The sequence below is a fragment of the Mytilus edulis genome, chromosome 12 (assembly GCF_963676685.1).
Source record: "Mytilus edulis chromosome 12, xbMytEdul2.2, whole genome shotgun sequence".
NCBI lineage: Eukaryota > Metazoa > Mollusca > Bivalvia > Mytilida > Mytilidae > Mytilus > Mytilus edulis.
Window position 1 is genome coordinate 70257138 of NC_092355.1, and position 23283 is coordinate 70280420.

The window sequence follows — 23283 nt, forward strand, 5'->3', positions numbered from 1 at the left end:
TAAAAGGTATTCAAGTAAGGCCTATAATTTACTTGATAAATTTCCAATAATCATCTGTAATTAATCAACAATTAAATTAGTACACTTTTTTTTTTATCAGGAATTGGCTTGAAACAGTTTAAAAATTTTAAAACTTTTAATTATAAAAAACCATTGTTTATTAGTTTATTTCCCATCAATCATTATGTCTATTTTAGTCATTTGAATTTTTATTAAAAGTTAATATATATTTTTGCAATCAAGAAAGAATCCACATTTCAATAAGATAAGTTTTTTAATTGGTTTACGTTGAAAAAGTACATTTTCAATGCCCAGGTGTGTTGAAAAATACTTTAAAAATTGATCAAAAGGCGCTCTAAAACTTTTAATCTTCAATGCCATATAACCTCTGTTTCAACTTTCAAAATGCCCCAAAACATGATTTTTCAATTTTTTTTGTTGACACTTTATAGTTTTAAGCTGTTGGTCCAGATTTATGTCTTACAAGGATAGTTGGTAACGTTTACTAGAAGAATTTTTGCATTTTTTTGTATTTTTGAAACATGTTCAGAACCGGCAACATAATTTCGATAAGATATAAACTGCAGTTTAAATAAAATTGTGCAAATTAAGAGACCCATATTATATAATTTGAGCTCATTTTATCCTCATACTGAAAAAGCAAGTTTCCTTCTAAAGACCTGCTGTAAATGCAATTTTCAGCAATAGTGCTTTATAAATGTTCATTTTTCCCCACCATACCTTAATATGAAATAATTCAAACTACTCTTCTAATCTTTCCATGAGTGATTTCCATCACTTTGATTAGCCATGGCATTGTCAGTTTATTTTTTGATTGATGTGTTTTTAAATGCTGGAATTAATTGTTTTAGGAAATGATAACAAGTGCACCTCCTTATAATTGAATAAGAAAATTAAGGCATAAAAATGTAAAAAAAAAAGCAGTGCAGCCAGCAACAGTTCATTCAGTTGCACTCCATTAAGGAAGTTTGCTGCTCAGTTTCAAAATAAATAGCTTTTCATAAAACTTGTATATATCGATGGGGGATTAATTAAGGAAGCCAAAACATGTATAGAGGTCAATTTGCTTGTTTTCAAGCTATTAGCCTTTGAAATTTTGGCAGGAAAATGTTCTCCCTTGACTTTTCATAGCTTTATCATTGACAAGTTAGAGTTCTCAAAAACTATTAAAAAATAAATAAGATTTTATAAGACTTGAACAAATAGTTTATGATTATACATGCAAAACATTTGGGGGTCAATGGGCAAATTTTTTTAAGCCAATCAAATGGATAAAACCAGAGGATTCCGAAAATCTTACAACATTTCCAAAACATGACAAGCGAACATCCTTAACCTGAAGTCTTGTCATAAAAGAAAAGCTGTAGATTTCTAATTTATGACACTGAATTTTATATCAGGAAGGTTATGGTGCATCACCAAGACATGGCACTGATGAAGTGGATGGTATTCGGGGTAAAAATGCTGAAAGATACAGCTTTACAAAAAACAAGGGAGGTTATTCTATGTCCGGACGTAAAACTGAGAATGTTGCAGACAAGATGGCCACAGGTTAGATTACTTTTAAAAAGCTTTATACCTATGCAGGTATTAAACAAAATTTTACAACAAATTAGACAGTAGTGGATATGTTTCAATCCAGGAAGTTCAGGATTGCAAATTCAAGATACCAATTAAATATCTGTGTATAAGTACATAGGTTCTTCAATAATACCCAAATTGTTTTACTAAATTTTTTTATTTTTTTATTCGAACTGTTTAGTTTATTTTACTCAATTTTAGAAGGTTCTTTTTTCTTAATTAATTTAAGGTTCTTTTACTCATTTCTAGAGTATTATTTGTCCTATGCAAGATAGGCATGACAGGTTTTCATCCATTTTGCTTCATTTTGTTTTAATAAAGAGCTTTCTTTCAATTTTGTATTAATGCTTCCAAAAGTCTGTTAAGAAATTGAGAATGGAAATGGGGAATAGGTCAGAGTAGATAAAAACTGAAGGCCACAAATGGGTCTTCAATGCAGTGAGACACTCCCGCACTCAAAATTGATAATGTAATTACGTCAAAATGAATCATCATGGACTTTTGTTGATAGGTGTAGAAGTATTAAGCATGCAACCGAGAGGTACATTCCGTCAGACAAGTTTTACGAAGACGAGCCTGAGCCATCCCATGCCCAGCATATCAGATGAGGATGTATCATTGGATATCAAGATTAGTGAACCTACAGTACCAAAAGAAAGGGTAAAACTTACTTCTGTTGTCTGATAGGGTTACATCTGTGTCTCTGGCTTACCACAAGTAGAAGCCTAAAACATCAGGCCAAAATTAAAAATATGTTTGTTTCCCCTCCCCCCACCCGGGTAATAAATAAACTCATCATAGATACCAGGACTAAATTTTGTTAATAATGTATAACCGGTAATAATTTCATTATATAAACATGATAAAAGACTGACACTGCAGACAAAGGCTATTTGTTTTGACAAAATAATATACTGGCCTCTCTTTTTGTGGGACAACATCATGTGGGAAATTTTGCTCAATTCAAATTACAAGTGGGTTTTCCACATAAATAAAAAACATTGTCAAATTCTGTTCTGTTATTAGAAAATAATAAAATAAAAGTGAAATTCAGCTTAGTAAATATGAAAAAGAAATAAAAATACACATTTTTAAAGAAAATCTCAATTTTTGAAAAAATAAAAGACAAGATGCTACTAGAATAAAGAAATTGATCAGATTGTAAAAAGTTGCAACCATGCTAATCAAATATTAATTCAGCTGTTATGGTATTCTAGTAAAATTGTTTGTTTTATGACAGCTGTTTTATCTAAGAGGAAGGTATATGCACCAGGTAATCATATTCACAGCTACAGAACAAATACTTTTTATGCTGATTATACATAATGCATTTTCTATTTGGCTGCATATTTATCATGTTTATAAAAACATTTATACCATCACACCATACTTCAGACCACTATCATTTTGATTTAAACCAAACAGATACGATCGTGCACTGCTATTATAATATAGCGTAGGGCAAGCCCTGATGATTTTGATATAAAACTAACAAATAGGATAATGCACTGTCATTGACACCTGTCTGATTAAACTTGCTGAAAACAACCTCAAAACATACATTTTAAATCTGTTATACATTGTCTGCTCTTGCATGTAAGCTTGCATGTACATTTTCATAATATCAAATGTGAATTGATGCCAGGAAAATAGGTGACCTTTTCCAATCAAAATTAAAATTACAAACAATGAAACAGTGTCGCATTAGAATAACATAGCACAAGCCCTAATCATTATGATTTAAACCTGATGAATACTTTAATGCAACACTGTTGTCATATAGTATGGATTTTTTAAATATTTTTTTTTCATTTCTTCCTTTTTTGAATGAAAAAGGCAGTTTTATAGATATTAGTATTGAAGTTAAAATTAACATAAATAATAGCCATGACTTTAATTGATTATTTCCAGTTTTGAACAAAATCTCTATTTATTTTCCCTTTTACAATCTTAAATAAGGTTTTTAAAATATTTCAATTAAACTGATAATATTAAGGGGAAATAATTTAGAGTTATGTTCTTTATACAAATGCAAATACTAACAGCATTTAGGTAGTTTTCTTGAGCTGAAACTTATAATTTAAGGTGGTACCTAACACTACAGGGAGATAACTCTGTAAAGTCAGCTTAACATTTTATTTACGTTGTGTTGTAAAGGGAATATTAAGCTTCTCGATGATCAAAATTGGTTTGTGTCAAACTGCTATATAACCAGTGTAATTTTTCTGACAAAATGGTTGGTTCAAAATTTTTTAAATTTTTATAGTTTTGTTAAAGGGTCAAAGTAAATATTTTGACAAAATTTTATGAAAATTAAACGAGCCAAATTAATTTTAGTGAAAGTGTTGGGTACCACCTTAATAACTTATTTACAAAATTAATTCTACTTCTTGTAGAAAAAAGTTTTTTTTTACCTTTTTATACTACATATAGAATATTGGGTAGAAAATATATAAATCTGAGAAAGGATGAATTTCTTCAAGATCAATTTCTATATCTTAATTAAATTTTGAATGAAAAAGTCAGTTTACTTAATATTATCAAGAGAACTCAATGTAATTAGTAATAAAGTACATTTCCCATGTGTTTTTTATCATACTAAATGTAGATTATTGCATTGGGTAGAAATGGAATTTATATTTTTAATATTTATTTTTCAATTCTTCACTCTTCTGATTGAAAGGGCACTTTTAATTAATCAAGACAACTTAACATAATTAGTAAGAAATATAAAAAAAACAAGATGTGGTATGATTGCTAATGGGACAACTCTACACAAGAGACCAAATGACACAGAAATTAACAGCTACCTTTAACAATGAGCAAAGTCCACTAAAAGCTTTTTCTTTATTATACCATATATATATGTAGATAATTGGGTAGAAAATATATATAAATATATCTGAGCGCATAATGATTATTAAATTATTTTTTTTTTATTGCAAATTTTATTCAAAATTGTATTATTGAGCATTGAAAGCTGGAATTTGTGTGGCTATTGTGACGTCAAAATATTATGACGTCATAGTTGCTATTGTGACGTCATTTTGTCTAAGTGTGACGTCACTATTATACTATATATATGTAGATTATTGGGTAGAAAATATATATAAATATATCTGCGCACAAAATAATTATATAAAATAAATTTTTTACGCAAAATGTATTCAAAATTCTATTATGGAGCATGGAAGACCAGAATTTTTGTGGCTATTATGACGTCAAATTATTATGACGTCATAGTTGCTATTGTGACGTCATTGTGTCTAATTGTGACGTCACAACATTACCAAGGGTCTAAATTCATAACATCTAAATGCACATCAGAAAGTAACCTATCTGTTATGTACATGATGTAGTTTAGAAGATCACAGAGAAACTAAGGTCAGTGACAGGAAGTGAAATGTCTCTTGAATGTTTTTTTTACTACAATACTTAATCATTTCTCAAAAAATTTCAATTGATTCATACTTTGTAAAGTGATCAAATGATCATTGGAAATAGTAGGGTTTTGTAGTGTAGAAATATATTCTGCACATTGTGATCAAATGCCACATGTTTATAGATTTTTTTTCTGATATAATTTCAGGCACCAGTTCATATAATGGAGAGAAAGGAACTCAGGGATAATCTACCAGTAAGTTATTGTAAAACCTGTTGTTAATCTACCAGTAAGTTATTGTAAAACCTGTTGCTTTCATTGTAAACTTTTACAAAAAAATTGTCTGAAACCATTGGACTTATTTCAACCAAACTTTACAGCTAATTTCCTAATGCATGTAAAGCAAGACTTTGGTTAGCTTGCTTACTTTGTTTGTATATTGTACAATTGTAATAGGGATAATGTCCAAACAAATTAAAATATATTATATACAGGTTAAAATATGCCTATAAATATTGTTTGAAAATGTCAATGCTAATTACAAAGCTTGAATTAACGTTTAGCTGTAACTGATTCCTGTATATGGCCACCATGGCTAAAAATAGAACATACAGGTGAAATGCATTTATTGTCTTATATCTTTAAAACCTTGATAGATAAAGAAAATCTAATTGGAATTTACAATAATCTAAACACAATTTTATTTTTAATAAAAAGATATAATTCATCTATTTAAAACTTATTAAATAAAGAATTGTAAAAAGCGAAATCATATGTCGAAAACCTTTTTGTATAGCAAACTAATATGTAGTCTTTGGTTGATAGATGTCTTAATTATTGGTAATCATACCACATCTCCTTATTAATAGAAAATTTTGTCATTATGTTGATTTATACTGTAAATTCAAAAATTATTGACTCCCTTTTTAATTTGAATTTTGAAGAATGGACAAAGTTGAAATCCGCCTAATAATAAGTGTATCCGATAACAGAATGTGAGTTGTTATTATTGCTGTAACCACCTATTGGCATTGATAAAAACCGTGCAATAATTCCTGAATTTACAGTTTAGGCCAAAAAAAAATATATGTCTGTTTCCTGTTTCCCGACCGACCCTGACTCAAAGCCCCCGACCCTAGATCTTTTTATTCAATTCCGGGAAAAAATCGTTTCAGGTCCGATCCAGATCCGTATTTTACTATACCCAAACAATCAAAATGGCTGCTCCCAGCACAAATGTGAAAAATGTCGGCACTGGGAGGATTATTCAATTAAAGCTTCTTTAAAGAGATTAAATGATTTTAGGGTACAGGACCCTAACCAAACATGACATTTAACCATCTGCAATTCTGACAGGGAGTGCCAAAAAAATTCAAAAAAATTCAAAAAAAAAATAAAAAATCCCGACCTACCGACCCTGTTTTTTTTGCAATGGCAGCAGGAAACAGACATATATTTTTTTTTGGCCTTATATTTTACTGTTGTATTTTAATTTCATTACTATTTGAATTTCATATTTTTACAGGACTTTGATATTCAGCCAGACCCAATGGGGAATACGCACATAAGAGATCTGAGTCAGGTTGATCTAGATCACCTCAGGTCTTTAACATTAATAGAATTAACTGCCTTATTTGATAATAACAACATACTATGGTCTCGGCGAAAAACCAAGAAGAAATTGAAAGGTAAAAATAAAACGAAATACTGTTTCTATTCTTTGACTACTTATCTAATTTTAAGGATCAGAAGATAACATTCCAGAAAACGTAAGCATTGGTAATTTGGTCAAGCCTTGATAACACAATTTGACTATGATTTTAGTAAATTCACGTCGTAAGGGAGATTTTTCAGATCATTTGCCAAATTTCTTTTTATATTTAGATAAAATTGAGAATGGAAATGGGGAATTCATCAAGGTAAGATATTTAAGGAATGACTGTAATATTTTTTCTGTCTATTCGAAATAACATAAAAAATTTGATGCACACTGAATAACACTCGTAGTGGGTTATTTAACAGTGTGCACCACATTTTTTATGTTATTTCAAATAGACAGAAAAAATATTACAGTCATTTCTTGTAATTTAATTCTAAATTCCATTTTAAACCGTAGAAAACCATGAAAAAACGTTGATGACATCACGGTCACATGACTAAATTATGTCTATGGTCTGATAACAAAATAACGTCAGCCAATCAAAAGATGCGTTACATCCAAAATTAAATTATTTCTTCATAAACAGAAAAAATATTAGTCATTCCTTAAATGAGACAACAACTAACAACACATAACCAAAAGACATTGTAGATGCAGTTGTCAAATTTACACTGTATTATGATAACGTTTAAATTAATGAGTGTTTTTTGCTATACTTTCAGATCATGGTTTATTTGGAGTTCCTCTGGAGACATTATTAGAGAATGATAAACAGATAGATTCTAAGTGTAATATTCCTTTAGTCTTTCTTGATGTAAGTAATATTAGAAACAAGTTATACACTACAAACCGATAAGGTGATTTGATGCCATGTCCATATGCATGGCTCTGTAGTTTCATGGTAGCATGCTTGCCTGGAATACAAGATGTTGTGGGTTCAATTCTAAGTCAGGTCATGTCAAGAATTAAAAATTTGTTGTTTTTATACGCCCGTCGTCTTTTAGACGGGACGTATTATGGTATACCGTTGTCCGTCCGTCCGTCTGTCCGTCCGTCGTCCACACTTCGGACAATAACTCAAATACACTTTCACCAATGTCCATGAAACTTTGGTGAATTGTTTATATCTATTGATGTAAGCTCCCTTTCAATTTTTATAGATTTCAGATTTTAAGTTTTGGATTTATGGGGCTTTATTCATAAAAAGAGGGGGATTTTCAACACTTCGGACAATAACTCAAAAAGGCTTTCACCAATGTCCATGAAACTTTGGTGAATTGTTTATATCTATTGATGTACGCTCCCTTTCAATTTTTATAAATTTCAGATTTTAAGTTTTGGATTTATGGGGCTTTATTCATAAAAAAAAGGGGGATTTTCAACACTTCGGACAATAACTCAAAAAGGCTTTCACCAATGTCCATGAAACTTTGGTGAATTGTTTATATCTATTGATGTAAGCTCCCTTTCAATTTTTATAAATTTCAGATTTTACATTTCCGTGTTATGAATTTTTATGCTTAAAAAAGGGGGGATTTTCCAATTTTGGGACAATAACTAACACTTTCACAAAATTTTATGCAACTTTGATAAATTGTTTATATCTATTGACATAAGCTCCCTTTCCATTTTTATAAATTTTAGATTTTCCGTTTTCTTAAGTAATGAATTTTTATACTTAAAAAGGGAGATTTTATGAAACTTTGGTGAATATATTAATGTAACATCCCTTTTGATTTGTATATATATTTCTAGTTGATCATATAAATTCATTTAAAGCATAAAAGACAAGTTAAAAGAGCAACAGGCGTATCATGCGCTAAAGCGCAGCCCTTTATTTTCTTCTGCATTTAGCATGAAGCAGTTATATTAGAAGTATAGACTGCTTGGACTAGAGTCAAAATAAACTGTCCCAGAAGGGGCAAATGTCTTCCTATGGACTGTAACACTGAACTAGCACATTAAAATCAAGGTCAGCTTGACAATCTTTTACATTGCAGAACTCATATTGACATGTTTTCATCCTGAATAATTTTATCAGTAGATGTTTAACAACAATTTGTCATCATCATCATTTCAACACAATAATAGTATGATTTGTATTAAAACTACTAACAAAAATTGTAATTTTTATTTTATCGTCTTTATTAAATGATTTTTTTCTACTGTTTTACAGATTATACTGTTTTTAGAAAAACATTGCCTAGATATTGAAGGGATTCTTCGTGTTCCAGGGTCAACCTCTAGGGTCAAGGTAAGATATTGAAGGGATTCTTCGTGTTCCTGGGTCAACCTCTAGGGTCAAGGTAAGATATCGAAGGGATTCTTCTCGTGTTCCTGGGTCAACCTCAAGGGTCAAGGTAAGATATTGAGACAACAACACCCATGTTACATGTGTTACAGCCCATGATTAAAGATTTATTTGTCTACATTTTTGAATATATGAGGGGAATCATCTGGGCGGTTATAATATGACAAAATATACCTGAAGTACGGTGTGTGTTGACTTACTGAAGTTACTTAAAGTGTAATTGGTTTTACAATTATATACATAGAAATGAAAGTAGAAATAGAACTTGAAGTTGTGGATGACTAGGTAAATTACTGTACAAAATCATCAAAGACAAAATATAGGAAACAAAATAAAAATAAAAACAAATGGGTTATATTTGTATGCTATGGAAAGATGCCAGAGTATGCATTTAAGAAACATGTTTTGTGCACAAGAAAATGGTAGTAAAACTTTTAATATGATATATTAAAAAATGATAAGATAACTTGTAACTTTAAAGACAGTTTTTATTCAGCATGTTTCTCCTAATATAATTTAATGTTGTTATGTAATATTCTTTTCTTTACAGTTGCTTAGACAAGAAATAGAAGAAAAGTTTTATCAAGGTACATTTTCGTGGGTTGATGTTATGCCTAATGATGCTGCGGCTTTACTGAAACAGTTTCTACGAGAGTTACCTTCCCCTTTGTTGACACCTCAGTACATTGAAGCATTTGCTCAAGTTGAAAGTAAGTATGGTTTGATAACATGTATCAGATTTAAATCTGTACCGTATTGTATAATAGACTATTTTCATATCACATACTTTTAACTCAGGAGTTTATAATTTTATGACAGATAACCTACTCTGTGTGCAGGAGTCTGGTATTCGGTCAAGTAAGAGCAACCAAAAGAAGAAAATCAAGCTTACAATCAGTTGAATTACTGGAAAAAAATAACTGTTTTCCAATGATTTTGTCAGCTAATTTTCCCTAAAAATTAAACCAATTGCTAACCTGACTTACTTCTTTAAATTGCTCTTACCACAGAGTAGGTTATATAACCTGGTGGGAAATTATATATTCCAGAGTCAAAGGTCAGTAATATGAAAGTAGTCTTTTGTATGAATTATTTGCCATCCCTTTCATTCCTACCTTTTTGAAGCCCCAATATTACCTCCATATGCTTAACTTTCACTTTTTAAGGTTATAGAAAATAAGTGTACTTGTTGATAGTGTGCCTGTTAACTGAAAATTTAATTTATTTTTCCCAATCTTTAAAACTTTTCTTTAGACAAACATGACATACTTGTTACTAAAATTTCATTTTTTACTTTATCATCTTTGATATTGTAGCCTCTACAGAAAAGATATTTTAAGCAGATTTCAACATAGTAAGAAAGTGTGTACTAACATTTGTATGAGAATAGTAGGTTGTTTGGGTTGCACACTTGTGTTAGAGAATAGTAGTGTTAAATCACATCATGTGCAGTCATAATACTTATACATGTATTGATAAATTTTGTTATCTTAGTTCTTTGTGATTTAAAGCATTTTCTGGTTCACACTATTACCGAAAATTTCCTTAAAACGATTTTTCTCATTGTGTTTTGTTTTTAACCTATTAAAGAACTCTCTGACATCAAGAAACTGCTAGACAATGGCAGTCATTTTTTAGTTTTTTCCTTTGTTTTCTTCTTTTTTGTCGATTCTTTAATTCAGAAGAAGAAGAAAAAATATCTTGAGGATAAGAGTCATTCATTGTTTTTTAATTAAACCTTTTTAGATTTTTTTGTTAAAAATATTTGTCATTAATATAAGGTAATTGTTTTAAGTGTAAATGACGTTCCATTAGGTCAAACACATCCCAAGAGAAAATAAATCTGGGATCCCACTGTTTTAGTATTTTACCTATGTTTTCTTCATTTTTCATCTATCCTTAAATTAAGAAAAAAAAAAATTATCTGCTGTCAGTCACTGATTTTATGGTTACAAATTTTGTTTTCTAGTGAAATAGTTTGGAAAAACAGGTATTTAGCTTCTTTTGTATGTTAAGTGTTTTAGGTTGTTAGTTATTTTAGAGTACGAGCCATTCATTTTAGATTAAACATTTTAGGATTTTTTTTTGTTAAAATATTATTCATAACTAAGGTAACTATGTTTTAAGTGTAAATGACGTTCCATTAGGTCAAACACATCAGCCAATCATTATCAGTGTTACAAATGTATATATCTAGTTATATATACAGTATTATGAATGTACATGATGTTTTAGTAAGTGGAGTTGCACAATTACAGAGACTCACTAAATCTAAAAAAGCCTTCATATGCATATATTCATAAAATTAGTAAAAAGAATGCGGTTTTAATAATAATTATTTGCATGATATATAATATAAATCATAGATAAGCTTCAAAACATAATTATGTAATGCATTTTATACAATTGGATCAAATTGTCAATCACTCTCTCTAGTGTTTAACAAATCACTCTCTCTAGTGTTTAACAAATCAATGTGAAACAGGGTGATACAGCCAGAGATAGAATAGTGATATCATAATTTAAAATTCTGTGACTTAAATTCATTTAATATCTTTAAATTGTGTGTATGTTTTACTGAAATGTTCATGACTTGTATTTTTTACTCACAAATTTTTATACCCACGCTTTGAAAAAGGGGGGTATACTGTTTTACCTCTGTCTGTCCATCAGTCCGTCAATCAGTCGGTCAGTCCGTCCGTCCCATGAATATCTTTCATCACATTTTTCTCAGGAACTACAATACAAGGATTTCTGAAATTTGGTTTCAGGGTTTATATAAGTCAGCTATACTGTGTGATGCGTTTTCAGATTAATCACTCAACAACTTCCTGTTTACCGAACACTTATTATTGCACATATTTTTACACTTTTAAAATTATCAACTTACGACAGGGGTATCATCAGTGAGCAGTAGCTCGCAGTTTCACTTGTTTTGCTAAAAGTTCTAACGCCAATGATGTGTTTTTTTTTATAGAATTCCTAGGTTTTGAAAAAGTTTGCATACAAGCTTATAAAACTTTTTTAATTTTTTGAGCATTTTATATATATGATTCACCTGTAGGTACAAATGCCAGGACAATATGTATCCATTTAATGATACTGAATCCACAGTATTTCAAATATTCCTGATCAATTACCATTTGTAAATGGGATATCGTCCTCAACAGAGATACTTAGATGAGTCACCTAGCAAAGACGTATTGTCTAAGCTTTTAATAATCTCCTCTTATGAAACTACCCAGATTACTGGGCCAATTGAATTCAAATCTGGTCACAGTTATCCTCAGGAGTTTCTAGTTTGTATAATACACACACTATTCCTACTGTCAACATGGGTAAAAATTGAGTATTTGTTTTTTTTTAAATTTATTTTCATTAGAATACATGTGTAAGCATTACCTGAAACGATTGAATGTTTACAGCTAGTATATTTTTTTAATTTGTTTTTGTCTATTTTAAGATATACCAGACCGGCAGCTACAGCTTCAGGCTTTAAACCTTTTAATTATACTGTTACCAGATGTTAACAGAAATACTTTATGGGTAAGCTCCATACTTATATCAAATAAATTTGCTGGTACCTGATTTTCATAATAAGAATAGCTGGTACCTGGTGTTTACAAGTGATTTTTATTGGTTAGCTCTATTCATCTAATCTGTTATTTATGCTGATCCCTGATATTAGCATAAATGTTTTGTGATATGAATATAAGGAGATGTGGGGTTAACTTAATGAGACAGCAATCCAACAACATCTAGATGTCAAAGTTCTTGGTGGGATACTAGACAATTTAAAATAAAGTATGACTTTAATAAAATTATATGTCTGGCCTTGGTTGAATATGAAATACAAAAATCCGAAAACAAGTACAAGAAAAACATGACAGATAATTTCCCAAATTTACTGTATCAAAAGATCAGGAATAAAATGATGTTTTAAATTACCTTAAAAAGACATCAAACCAAGTCATTATTTTGTCTCTTTGAAATGGGACTAATATTTTATGTTAAAAACTAGTACTATTTGAAGTATTTTAAAACTGTGGTTAAAGAAAAAGAGTTTTAGTCACATTTATAATTAAGTTTTGCTGATTCTGTGAATCTTCATGTTTCTTTTCAGGTACTTCTGAAATTTCTGAACAAAATTGTGTCGCACAGAGATCAAAACTTGATGGGATTGAATAATGTAGCTATGATAATAGCACCAAATCTGTTCTTGTCACCTATTTCAAGGTCAAAAACAAAAACAGTGAATGACCTTGAAATCAATATGGCAGCTGGGACTTCAAATGTTGTCAGGATGTTTATAAAGTACCAGAAAATAATTTGGATGGTAAATATAAATATTCTATACAAATAGTGCTTCACAAGTAGTAAAATTGAATTACCAGTTGCAAAAAAAAAAGCATAATGACTGCCATTGTGCTAAAAACATTATAGAAGATTTTGTTGTAATGACAGAAGGGCCATTAAAACTTGATTTTTTTTTTAGTTATTTATGAAGCAGTTTTATTTTAGATATGATATAAATAAAATATTTTGTGTTGCCAATGCTTTACATTTCTACAAAGCTGAGCTTTTCTAGATAATGTTGTAAAATTTGATTGTTGATTTAAGAAATTAAGATATTGAGATAGTGTAGAAATTAAAAGTTCTTTCAAACTTAAAAAAAAGCTTTTGACTATAATATGAAGATCTTTTAAACTGCAAACATCTTTCTGTTGAGAGCTGGTTATTTGTTCATTGTGAAATTTACTTTACTTTCAGAGGCGGATTTAGAGGGGGGAAGAATTTGGTTGATTATATGGGGAATCACTGAAGCATACTGGAGTGGGCCCCCACTTATGAAAATTCTGGATCAGCCACTGACTTTACTATTTTATAGTAGTTTTGACAAAAGTATGAAAATAAGAAGTAAAAAAAAGACTGGTAATTAGAAAGAAAACAAATTAATATTCAGTTGATTTTGTTTTAGGTGCCATCATTCTTACTGCAACAGATGAGACATAAAAATGAATTAGAACAACACAGAAAAGCCAGAGAAAAACATGTAAGAAGTAACAGTATTTACAAATGAAATAGAAATTAGCAAAATATTTGAATTAGGTCATAGTGATCTGTTTTTGGTGTGAGGATTTGTGCCCCCTTAAGATGCATTTAGTAAGAGGAGATACAAAAGAAACATGGCAAGATTTTTCAAGTGGCCTCAATTATCTTTATTAAGGGTAATGTACTTAAAGTGACCTGAATTGAAGTTACAAATGGATGTAGGATATTGATGGAACATACATTTTAGTTGACAATTATATATTTTTATGAGCATGGCCAATTCAGGCAGGTCAGACTTAATTGAATATTTGAAAATCTATTAAAATGAATATTGAATTTCTTGTGCAACATTAAAAATTAGATGAATTTTTGTGCTAGAAACAGGATTTTAATTATATTTTCTTTTAACACAAAGTCTCTTAATGTTCGTGACCGACAAGCTTAAGTAATATCGAAAAGATTCATGATTGAAATTAGTCTAAATTTTAATTGGATTATTTTATCTTTCAGAAGATGAAGTTTCTTGGTAAAAAAGATAAGCATGATAGATCAGAATTGTACAAAAAGCCAATTCTTCATGAGGTTAGTAATCTTTTTGTAGTACTGTCAAATATAAGGATATAAAAATCTAAGGTCAACACATAACGTATGCCATAGTTAAGCAGATAATTAATTTAGATTAAGGGACACAACTGTTAAAAAAATCAGTATTATGTATCAACCATTTTCTTTAAATTATTCTCAAAGAGAGGCAAAAGATATCATGGCCAAAAAAGAAAAAAAGACCAACAGTACACAACATATAAGACTTAGACAGAGCAACACGAACCCCACTATAAACAGGAACAGTGGTGATCTCTGGTACTCAGACAGAGCAACACGAACCCCACTATAAACAGGAACAGTGGTGATCTCTGGTACTCAGACAGAACAACACGAACCCCACTATAAACAGGAACAGTGGTGATCTCTGGTACTCAGACAGAGCAACAGGAACCCCACTATAAACAGGAACAGTGGTGATCTCTGGTACTCAGACAGAGCAACACGAACCCCACTATAAACAGGAACAGTGGTGATCTCTGGTACTCAGACAGAGCAACACGAACCCCACTATAAACAGGAACAGTGGTGATCTCTGGTACTCAGACAGAACAACACGAACCCCACTATAAACAGGAACAGTGGTGATCTCTGGTACTCAGACAGAGCAACAGGAACCCCACTATAAACAGGAACAGTGGTGATCTCTGGTACTCAGACAGAGCAACACGAACCCCACTATAAACAGGAACAGTGGTGATCTCTGGTACTCAGACAGAGCAACACGAACCCCACTATAAACAGGAACAGTGGTGATCTCTGGTACTCAGACAGAGCAACACGAACCCCACTATAAACAGGAACAGTGGTGATCTCTGGTGCTCAGACAGAGCAACACGAACCCCACTATAAACAGGAACAGTAGTGATCTCTGGTGCTCAGACAGAGCAACACGAACCCCACTATAAACAGGAACAGTGGTGATCTCTGGTACTCAGACAGAGCAACACGAACCCCACTATAAACAGGAACAGTGGTGATCTCTGGTACTCAGACAGAACAACACGAACCCCACTATAAACAGGAACAGTGGTGATCTCTGGTACTCAGACAGAGCAACAGGAACCCCACTATAAACAGGAACAGTGGTGATCTCTGGTACTCAGACAGAGCAACACGAACCCCACTATAAACAGGAACAGTGGTGATCTCTGGTACTCAGACAGAGCAACACGAACCCCACTATAAACAGGAACAGTGGTGATCTCTGGTACTCAGACAGAACAACACGAACCCCACTATAAACAGGAACAGTGGTGATCTCTGGTACTCAGACAGAGCAACAGGAACCCCACTATAAACAGGAACAGTGGTGATCTCTGGTACTCAGACAGAGCAACAGGAACCCCACTATAAACAGGAACAGTGGTGATCTCTGGTACTCAGACAGAGCAACACGAACCGCACTATAAACAGGAACAGTGGTGATCTCTGGTGCTCAGACAGAGCAACACGAACCCCACTATAAACAGGAACAGTGGTGATCTCTGGTACTCAGACAGAGCAACACGAACCCCACTATAAACAGGAACAGTGGTGATCTCTGGTGCTCAGACAGAGCAACACGAACCCCACTATAAACAGGAACAGTGGTGATCTCTGGTGCTCAGACAGAGCAACACGAACCCCACTATAAACAGGAACAGTGGTGATCTCTGGTACTCAGACAGAGCAACACGAACCCCACTATAAACAGGAACAGTGGTGATCTCTGGTACTCAGACAGAACAACACGAACCCCACTATAAACAGGAACAGTGGTGATCTCTGGTACTCAGACAGAACAACACGAACCCCACTATAAACAGGAACAGTGGTGATCTCTGGTGCTCAGACAGAGCAACACGAACCCCACCATAAACAGGAACAGTGGTGATCTCTGGTGCTCTACTTAGAAATGGCACAGATTATATAAGTTCTGCAATTGTTCAATTAATAAAAAACAATATTTAATTACGATCTATCAAATGAAATATGTATATATCTTTTACACATTAAAGAACAAATATCTTGAACAAACATATATTACAATTTATGAATAAGTTATGTATGAAGCAAAGAAGAATGTCAGATAAATACATAAAAAAGAAATATTTTGATGCAATTTTTTACCTTTAACCTACAGTAAACATACAAAACTAAACTTAAACTATAAGAGTAAATTGAATTTCAATGTGGAGTGATATTTGATTCAAGTTTAATGAATAACTTTGTTACTAAAAGTATAATTGCTATATATACAGGGTGACTTCGTTGATGGAGTTATAAGAGTGCAGGCGCCACATTTAACCAAGAGTTGTGTAGCTATTAGACTTGATCCAGGTGTTCGGGCGGGAGATATCGTCAACAGATTCCGTAAAACTACAAACTTAAATAGGTATATACTTAAAGATTACTTGGGATAGGATAAAACACTAGAAAAGCTATCAATTCAGAATTTGGGGATGTGGTATAATTGCCAATGTGACAGCTGTACACAAAAATCCCATAGGAACAGTACAAAGGCCATCAAGTTAGATAAGAAGATGTAGTTATAATTGTTTTCAGGGCCTCAGTGGCCAAGTGGTCTAAGTAGTTCTACTACTGTAATCACTAGCCAGTCAACACTGAGGCTGTGAGTTCAAATCCCGCTCGTGCAGGTGCACTCAACTCCAATCTTATTTGACTAGGTTTGTCAGTTTATTTTTAATAAAAGTCAGTGGTTTTCTCCCAGCACTCTGGCTTTTTCCACCCATAAAAACTGACCGCCACAAAATAGCCTAAAAGTGACATTTAAAAGTGGCGTTAAAACATCAACAACCAATCAATATAATTGTTTGCCAATGAGACAACTATCCACCAAAGTCCAACAATTTCCTGTTCAATCACAGCTTCTGCATGGTTTGATATTCTGTCACTGATAGGCTTAGAACCAAGCAGGTAAAAAACAATTTGACAGTTTGTCTCTTTTTTATTTTTAATCACTGAATTGAATAACATAAAATGTATAACTTTCTAGGGAACACTTGTCAGCTGGTAAAAAATCTGGTCGTGGTAAAATTGTTGTGGACCCAAGTAATGTACAGTTTGCTCAAGACAATACCCACCTGTTTGAAGTGGGTGGCAATATAGGTGAGTTATTTATTCCCAATAATATATATTTATAGGTGAGTTATCTGTTTATGATAAGGTAAAAGGTTTCTCAAATTATCAAAAGTTTAAAGGAATCCACATAAAAAAACAACAAAAATAAATTATTGAGACAATACTAACTTTGTTTAAACACCACAAACATGTTTTTTTCTACAGTATCATTTCTGTTGGACTACGGTATATATTGTGAGAATAGTTTATCAAATGATATCTACTTGATTAAAGAAAAATGGAAGGAGAAATCTTAAAATCTGTTATTATTACGAACTAATTTTCTCAGTATAAAACAATTGTTGAATATGTTTATGGGATGGATGTACAAATACAAATTTGTTGATATACCTAAAAAAGTATCCAACGATATGGCAGTTGGTTGCTGCTCTTCATCTTGTTGTTGCTGTAAGAGCTTCCATAACAAACTAAAATTGAGAATGGAAATGGGGAATGTGTCAAAGAGACAACAACCCGACCATAGAAAAAACAACAGCAGAAGGTCACCAACAGGTCTTCAATGTAGCGAGACATTCCCACACCTGGAGGCGTCCTTCAGCTGGCCCCTAAACAAATATATACTAGTTTTATCATAGGATTTCATTGATTTTAAGGTCCAATTTATCTTGTTTCAACTGAAAGAACTTTTATACTGAGCTGATAACTTGCATTTACATAAGATCTGTATTGATTTAGAAGTTTATCAGGCTCTAGAGTAATCTTTTAGATAACCTGTTCTTGTTTATTTTTTCCAGGTGAACGATGTTTAGACCACAATACACACATGTTGACAGTATACAAAGTTAATCCTAATGCAGAATGGATTATTAAAGGCAGAGGACAACCGTAGCAGAATAAATATTTCTTTTTCAGAAATTTTAATTCAAATGCATAACAAAGTGCTAATTTTATATTAAAATCTGGAAAACTGTATACAAGGCAGCCAACATTCCATGGAGGAATAAATCCACATAGCATATCAATCCACACGACGAAAGACATTTCAATCCACAATGGACCTGTAAATCCACATGATATATCAATCCACATGACGAAAGACATTTCAATCCACAATGAACCTGTAAATCCACATGATATATGAATCCACAGGAGGAAAGACATTTCAATCCACACAAAGAAAGACATATCAATCCACAATGACATAATGAACCTGTAAATCATGTAATTAAGGAAAGACCTTTCAATTCGAAATTACATATTACGCAAAGTTATACCTCTCCTCTGTCAATTGAAGTTTGAAATACTTGTTGAAAATTTTTTATTTAAGTTATTTTTCAATTTAGGACAAAAATCTTATTTTTTTAAGTTCTGGTTATTGATGAAATAAAAAAATTTGCAGAGATTTATGTAAGTCTGAAAACTTTTATCAAAAATTAGATACTTATACAAAAAATAAAATCTGGTATATAAAATGTATTTAGATAATTCAATTCAAAACTTAATTAGTTTCACACTGTCTATCTTCAAATCACATGTGATGCTCTTACTAATTTATAATGCATTAAAATGGGAAAAATTGTTGTAAAAGATTATTTTTTTTCTCAAAAATGTGAAGATCAGCTTTAACATGTCAGATCAAGAACATATATAGTGGAGCATTATATTGATGGAACATAAAGAAATCCATTTTTTTTGGTATTTTAGGGCATAATTAGAAAATGGCATTTTCAGAGAAGCAATTGCAATGCTTATTTTGTTTTACTCATTCACCCCTGGTTTAGGAAGAAAATTGATTATGAACTATACAACATGTTTTAAAATTAACATTTAATTTTCATAGTTTAATGTTGATGAAGTATCTATGTCCATTTGACTAATTTAAATCACGACTTTTGGTAGCGTACTTTTTTTGAATAAAAATTGGATAATATTATTTTTAAAATATTTTTGGTAAAATTAACAATGTTTCAAATAATGTAGCTTGTATTATTAATGCTTCTGTTCATTTCGCTTAAAACACTGGGAAGGAACTTAAATACTGAGTAAAAAAAGTTCAGCAACAATTATTATTAATTATATTGAAAAAAAAGAGAAGTTACATACTATTTCTACCATGTCTACCAAACTAAAACTTCATTAAAAAAATTATATTTTAATTTTTTTTATTCAAAAGGAGTATGTTCAGTAAGGTCCTAAAATGGCCCCCTTTTTTAGCGTAAATTTCAAATTCGGATGTATTGACCAATATCACAATAAATTAAAGCTAATATAGTGACTAGATAGGAAATAAGCTATTTTGTTGAAAACTTTACGTTTCTACATTACATTATGACGTCACAAGTTGCACTCGTATTGATTTTTCACTAAAAAATCAATGAAAATAGGTAAATTTCAATAGATTATTGGACAGAAAACATAGAGCGCATACGTCGACAACAAAGATCTTTTAAAATAATGTTTGTGAAGACATTTCACATGTCTTATTTGAATATTAAGTTTGTCGATGCCTGCGCTCTATGTTTCCTGGTCCTTAATTTGGTTGAAATCCAGCTCATTTTGTCAAATTTCACCAAAATCCCTTATCTTGACCTTTTTTGGATGTAAAAATCAACGTCTTAGACTTAAACTTTGACAAAAACAGTTCTGTTTAACTTTCTCACACGTATTTAAGGCAACTTAAAACCTTTATTGGCTTGTAAATATGAACTTTATAATTGGGGCCAAATATGGCCCTTACCGAACTTACTCCTTTATGAATTGAGATGGGTGTTGCTAAACATTTTTTGCCTGAAAAAAATTTCTGACATTAAAATATCTTGCAAGTAATTAAAAAAAATTGGTTATTTTGACAAAAGAATAGCCAGTTGTTCTCCTCTAAAACATAAGAGAATACAAATTATAGAATTAATAACTAAATTTATTGTTCTGTTGAAGTTGAAAGCTTTCATAGTGGACATAAAAGACACAAAATAATAGCTTTATTAGTTTTAAGCTTTAGACTGCCAATTACGGTTAGTGCATCTTTAGTTGTTGCAAATCCATTCATGTTTTGTAATTGTGCAATAATATGAAGATTTAGTTAGTAAAGTAGACAATATGGAAGTAGTATATATATAACATAAATAAGGGTCTTGATCGAGTTACAGAATAGTGATTAATGGGCAAAGAAACAAAAGAAGAGAAAAGGGTCTAAAAGGTAAAGCATGGATATTTATAGTATAACTAATCGCCGTATTTGAATATCAAAAATAAGACAACGCGTGACCGAACGACGCATGGATTAAATGAGTGCGCAGCACGAGTTTAATCCATAGCGGCGTTCGGTCACAAGTTGTCTTATTTTTTATATTCAAATACGGTGATTAGTTATTCTTTTTATTACATTGGCTTTTTTTTATGAAATTAATGTAGAAAATGTAAGGAACTATATCTATTTCCTACGCATTGACAATTTGTTATGATCCGATGTTATCGACGTCTTGACAACGCCTATTGTTGTATGACGTCAGAGAGTGAAATGACCACGTTTATTTCACATGTGAAATTATCGGTTTTTATTTAACTGGGAAATAAATGTAATATATTGCAACCAATGTAATAAATTAGGATATTAATTATATAGATTACTGAATGATGAACAAAAGAATAGAGATAGAGAAAATTTGGATGCAAAATAATAAAGATTCAGATGGAAAAAAATATGTAGAATAGATAAAATTGTAAACAAAATCAAGACCCTCATAAAGAGCTTTAATTGCTTGACCATCATACCCTTTACATTGTTTAAGCTTAGTTTTCTTCCATTGTATTTATTCTTTGTTGATTTTTATTCCTACAATTGCTTTCAAACTTAAATGAATGCCACAATTTTAATTTCTTGTTGTTTACATGGGAGATAACTCTTGAAATTATTAATGTGTTTACAATTGGCAGTTTCATCAATGTTTTAAAAGCACCTGTGTGACACAGAATGAAAAAATATATGTTATGTAGAATAGATCTAGGGTAAAAGTTGACATGAATGGTTGATGAATTTTATCAGTTATGTCCCTTAGGTGACAAAAGTCAACACTAAACTATTTACGTTGTTCACTTTAACAGTTACTTTTAACATGATAGAAAAAAGGCTACACTTGTGATTTAATTAATTTATTACATTGGTCGCAATGAATTACATTGATTTCCCAGTGAAATAAAAACCGATAATTTCACATGTGAAATAAACGTAGTTATTTCACTCTCTGACGTCATACAACAATGGGCGTTGTCAAGAGGTCGACAACGGCGAATCAAAACAAATTGTAAATGCGTAGAAAAAAGATGTAGTTCCTTACATGTTTTTACTTTAATTTCTTTAAAAAAAGCCATTTGCCAATGTAATAAAAAGAATTCAAATATTGAAAAATATTCAACTTGTTACCGAAAAACACTGATAATTAACTCATGCTCTACGTGCATTCGTGAATTAATGTGTTGTTCGGTCACTCGTTGAATATTTTTCTCTATTTGAGTTCTTCAATTAGTTATTCTATAAGTAATTTCTTGCATTGAAATATCATAATCATTCTGTATTCAATTTGTTATTGCTTATATCAAATAATCTTTAAAATGTGCTCAAGCTTTGTTTATTGCTGAGAAAAAAAATAATTTGCTCAAGATAAAGCTTATTGCAAAGTATTATCTAACAAATATTTTCTGAATCCGTTGTACTGAGGTGATATTGGAAGACAAAGAATAAACATTGTATGGGATAAATGATAAAAAAGTCTACTTTTCCTCAAATTATAAAAATACACCATAAAAATATTTGACATTGATTTTTTTTTTATGGTATTGACCAATCACAGAAAAAGATTATTGTTATTTACTGGCAAACTGGTACCTGTGTAATTGAATGATTCTTGAATAATGTGTCCTGATATTAAACAATTTCACAATAATATGTGAAAATTCACTGAAATTGTACCCTGATATAGGGATTATATTTAATGTTGTGACTTAATTACATTTTGAAATATAGGCTGGTCCTAAATATGAAATTTAAAAATTAGATGTTTTTTTTTCCATGTTGTACATTGCTTATTGTCAAAAATTGAAAATTCATAGATAACTCAGGTCTATCCTATGTAATGGTGATTTTTTTCTTTGATATATAAATTATATTTCATACTATTTAATGTTTGTTTATTTAAAAACCAAGAGTTCTGTACAAAATACATGCATATCAGATGTTGTTTTATGTTATGTGTTCGTTTTGGTGTATACTTTAAAATGTAAATTTTAAAACTATAGATGCAATTAATCAAGTTATGAACGAAATATGAAATTTGTTAATTTCATTATAAGATCATTTTATGAAATGTACTTCATTAGGATGAAACTGAGTTTGATATGTTATTAACTTGAAATTTTTAAAGATGAATAAAAATCAGACACAAGTTCCAAATTTTAAGTGTTTAATCTTTGACCTTTTGTGGAAGATTATACTAAGTCATATTGTTAATAAAGGGTCATATTCATTTTGAATATGGTCATATTCATTTTGAATATAAAAAGAATTATATCATATACTTTTTTCAAAATTCTTTG

General features: G+C 31.0%; 1 protein-coding gene across 2 annotated transcripts in view; it reads left to right on the forward strand.

The window, feature by feature from the left end:
• LOC139499021 (rho GTPase-activating protein 18-like) overlaps positions 1–19152 on the forward strand; it is a 39453-nt gene extending 20301 nt beyond the window's left edge. For both annotated transcript variants that reach the window (XM_071287686.1, XM_071287687.1), the window contains exons 5-18: positions 1422–1572; positions 2114–2262; positions 5192–5239; positions 6510–6672; positions 7367–7458; positions 8821–8898; positions 9506–9665; positions 12419–12501; positions 13079–13291; positions 13934–14008; positions 14518–14589; positions 16854–16987; positions 17609–17721; positions 18489–19152. In XM_071287686.1, the coding sequence (XP_071143787.1) occupies positions 1422–1572; positions 2114–2262; positions 5192–5239; positions 6510–6672; positions 7367–7458; positions 8821–8898; positions 9506–9665; positions 12419–12501; positions 13079–13291; positions 13934–14008; positions 14518–14589; positions 16854–16987; positions 17609–17721; positions 18489–18583 (1626 nt within the window). In that variant the 3' untranslated portion in view covers positions 18584–19152. The remainder of the gene's footprint in view (positions 1–1421; positions 1573–2113; positions 2263–5191; positions 5240–6509; positions 6673–7366; positions 7459–8820; positions 8899–9505; positions 9666–12418; positions 12502–13078; positions 13292–13933; positions 14009–14517; positions 14590–16853; positions 16988–17608; positions 17722–18488) is intronic.
• Positions 19153–23283: the final 4131 nt, after the last annotated feature.